Here is a 1235-nt window from a genome sequence, read left to right as displayed (position 1 = left end):
GTATGTGTAAATAAGGTAATAATTATGTATGCCTGTATGTATCGTTTTTATGTGTTATGTATGTATAGCCACGATTGATAACTCGTATTACTCAGCTTTCTGAGATACAAATTTCTTTTCAAGCCAAACCAAACAAAGCCACTCTAGACAGTTATGTACCACCATACACACCCCACCATTCACCGTGTATGTTTGTAGATACGGGAGTGCGCATACCTACCACTCCACACCCTGATCTTTTGATTTGATCTATCCGCCTCTCATAGCTCGCAGAGATTCAGCTGTCCATGTGTGCAGAGGTGCAAGCAGGCATAGCCAACGTCCTCATCAAGAACGGCAGTGACTACAAGGCACTACAAGCATCGCTGAGGTCACTCAGATACGACATGTTGGATGTCACACAGGTATGACTGATCTGTGCGCATGTGCATAGAGATGTGTGTGTGTATAGACGTGCGGGTGTGGGTTCATATGTGATGTATATGTGATTTGTTTTATTATATGTGATTTTCTGAATGTGGATCACATCTTCTTCGTGTGGATTATATATACATATTGATATATACCCATTTACATATCCATATATATATGTGTGTGGTGTGTGTGTGTGTTTGTGTGTTTGTGTACATATATGTGTATAAATTCTCGCATATATATTGAATACGAATATATGTACACCTGTACATGAAGCATACTGAGTCCCTCACAACCACAATGATCCTTAACTTCGGTTGTGGACTGAAGCTGTATTAGTCTATATCCGTAGTCCTAGGCAGATGCTTATTTTATATCCGTACTCATAAGCATAATCGTTTTATATTGCGCACTCATATGTTCATCCTTTTCTATAGCCGTACTCAAAGTTTGCGTGCTCATACGTTCTTGCTTTTACTTATATATGTACTCATATGCATATGCTTTTTAAGTTTGCGTACTCATATACACATCATTTTCAAGTTTGCGTACTCCTATGCCCATCCTTTCTTTTTTCCTTCTTTATTGGCTTCAGCTGTACAAGAAGCATGCAGAACCACTGCACATGCATGACACGTGTTTACGTCTGATGCAAATCGCCGACTACAAAGACAGTCAGAAAGTCAATGAGCTGTGGCAGCGCATTCTGCTGCAAGGTGTGGAGCCATGCGACGTATCGCCTACTTCTATGGAGCGTATTACCTACTTCTGTGGAGTATATCACCTACTTCTATGGAGCGTATTGCCTACTTCTGTGGAGT

General features: G+C 40.6%; 1 protein-coding gene across 1 annotated transcript; it reads left to right on the top strand.

The window, feature by feature from the left end:
* Positions 1-287: 287 nt before the first annotated feature.
* On the top strand, positions 288-1235 carry SARC_16581 (hypothetical protein; the record flags this gene model as incomplete). The annotated part of the gene is made up of 2 exons (XM_014289312.1): positions 288-404; positions 1010-1235. Coding segments are annotated over 2 exons (343 nt in total), but the record flags the coding sequence as incomplete, so codon positions are not given.

Source organism: Sphaeroforma arctica, assembly GCF_001186125.1.
Source record: "Sphaeroforma arctica JP610 unplaced genomic scaffold supercont1.8436, whole genome shotgun sequence".
NCBI lineage: Eukaryota > Ichthyosporea > Ichthyophonida > Sphaeroforma > Sphaeroforma arctica.
The sequence above is the reverse complement of the archived record's forward strand: the minus strand, read 5'-3'. Positions and strand labels throughout refer to the sequence as shown.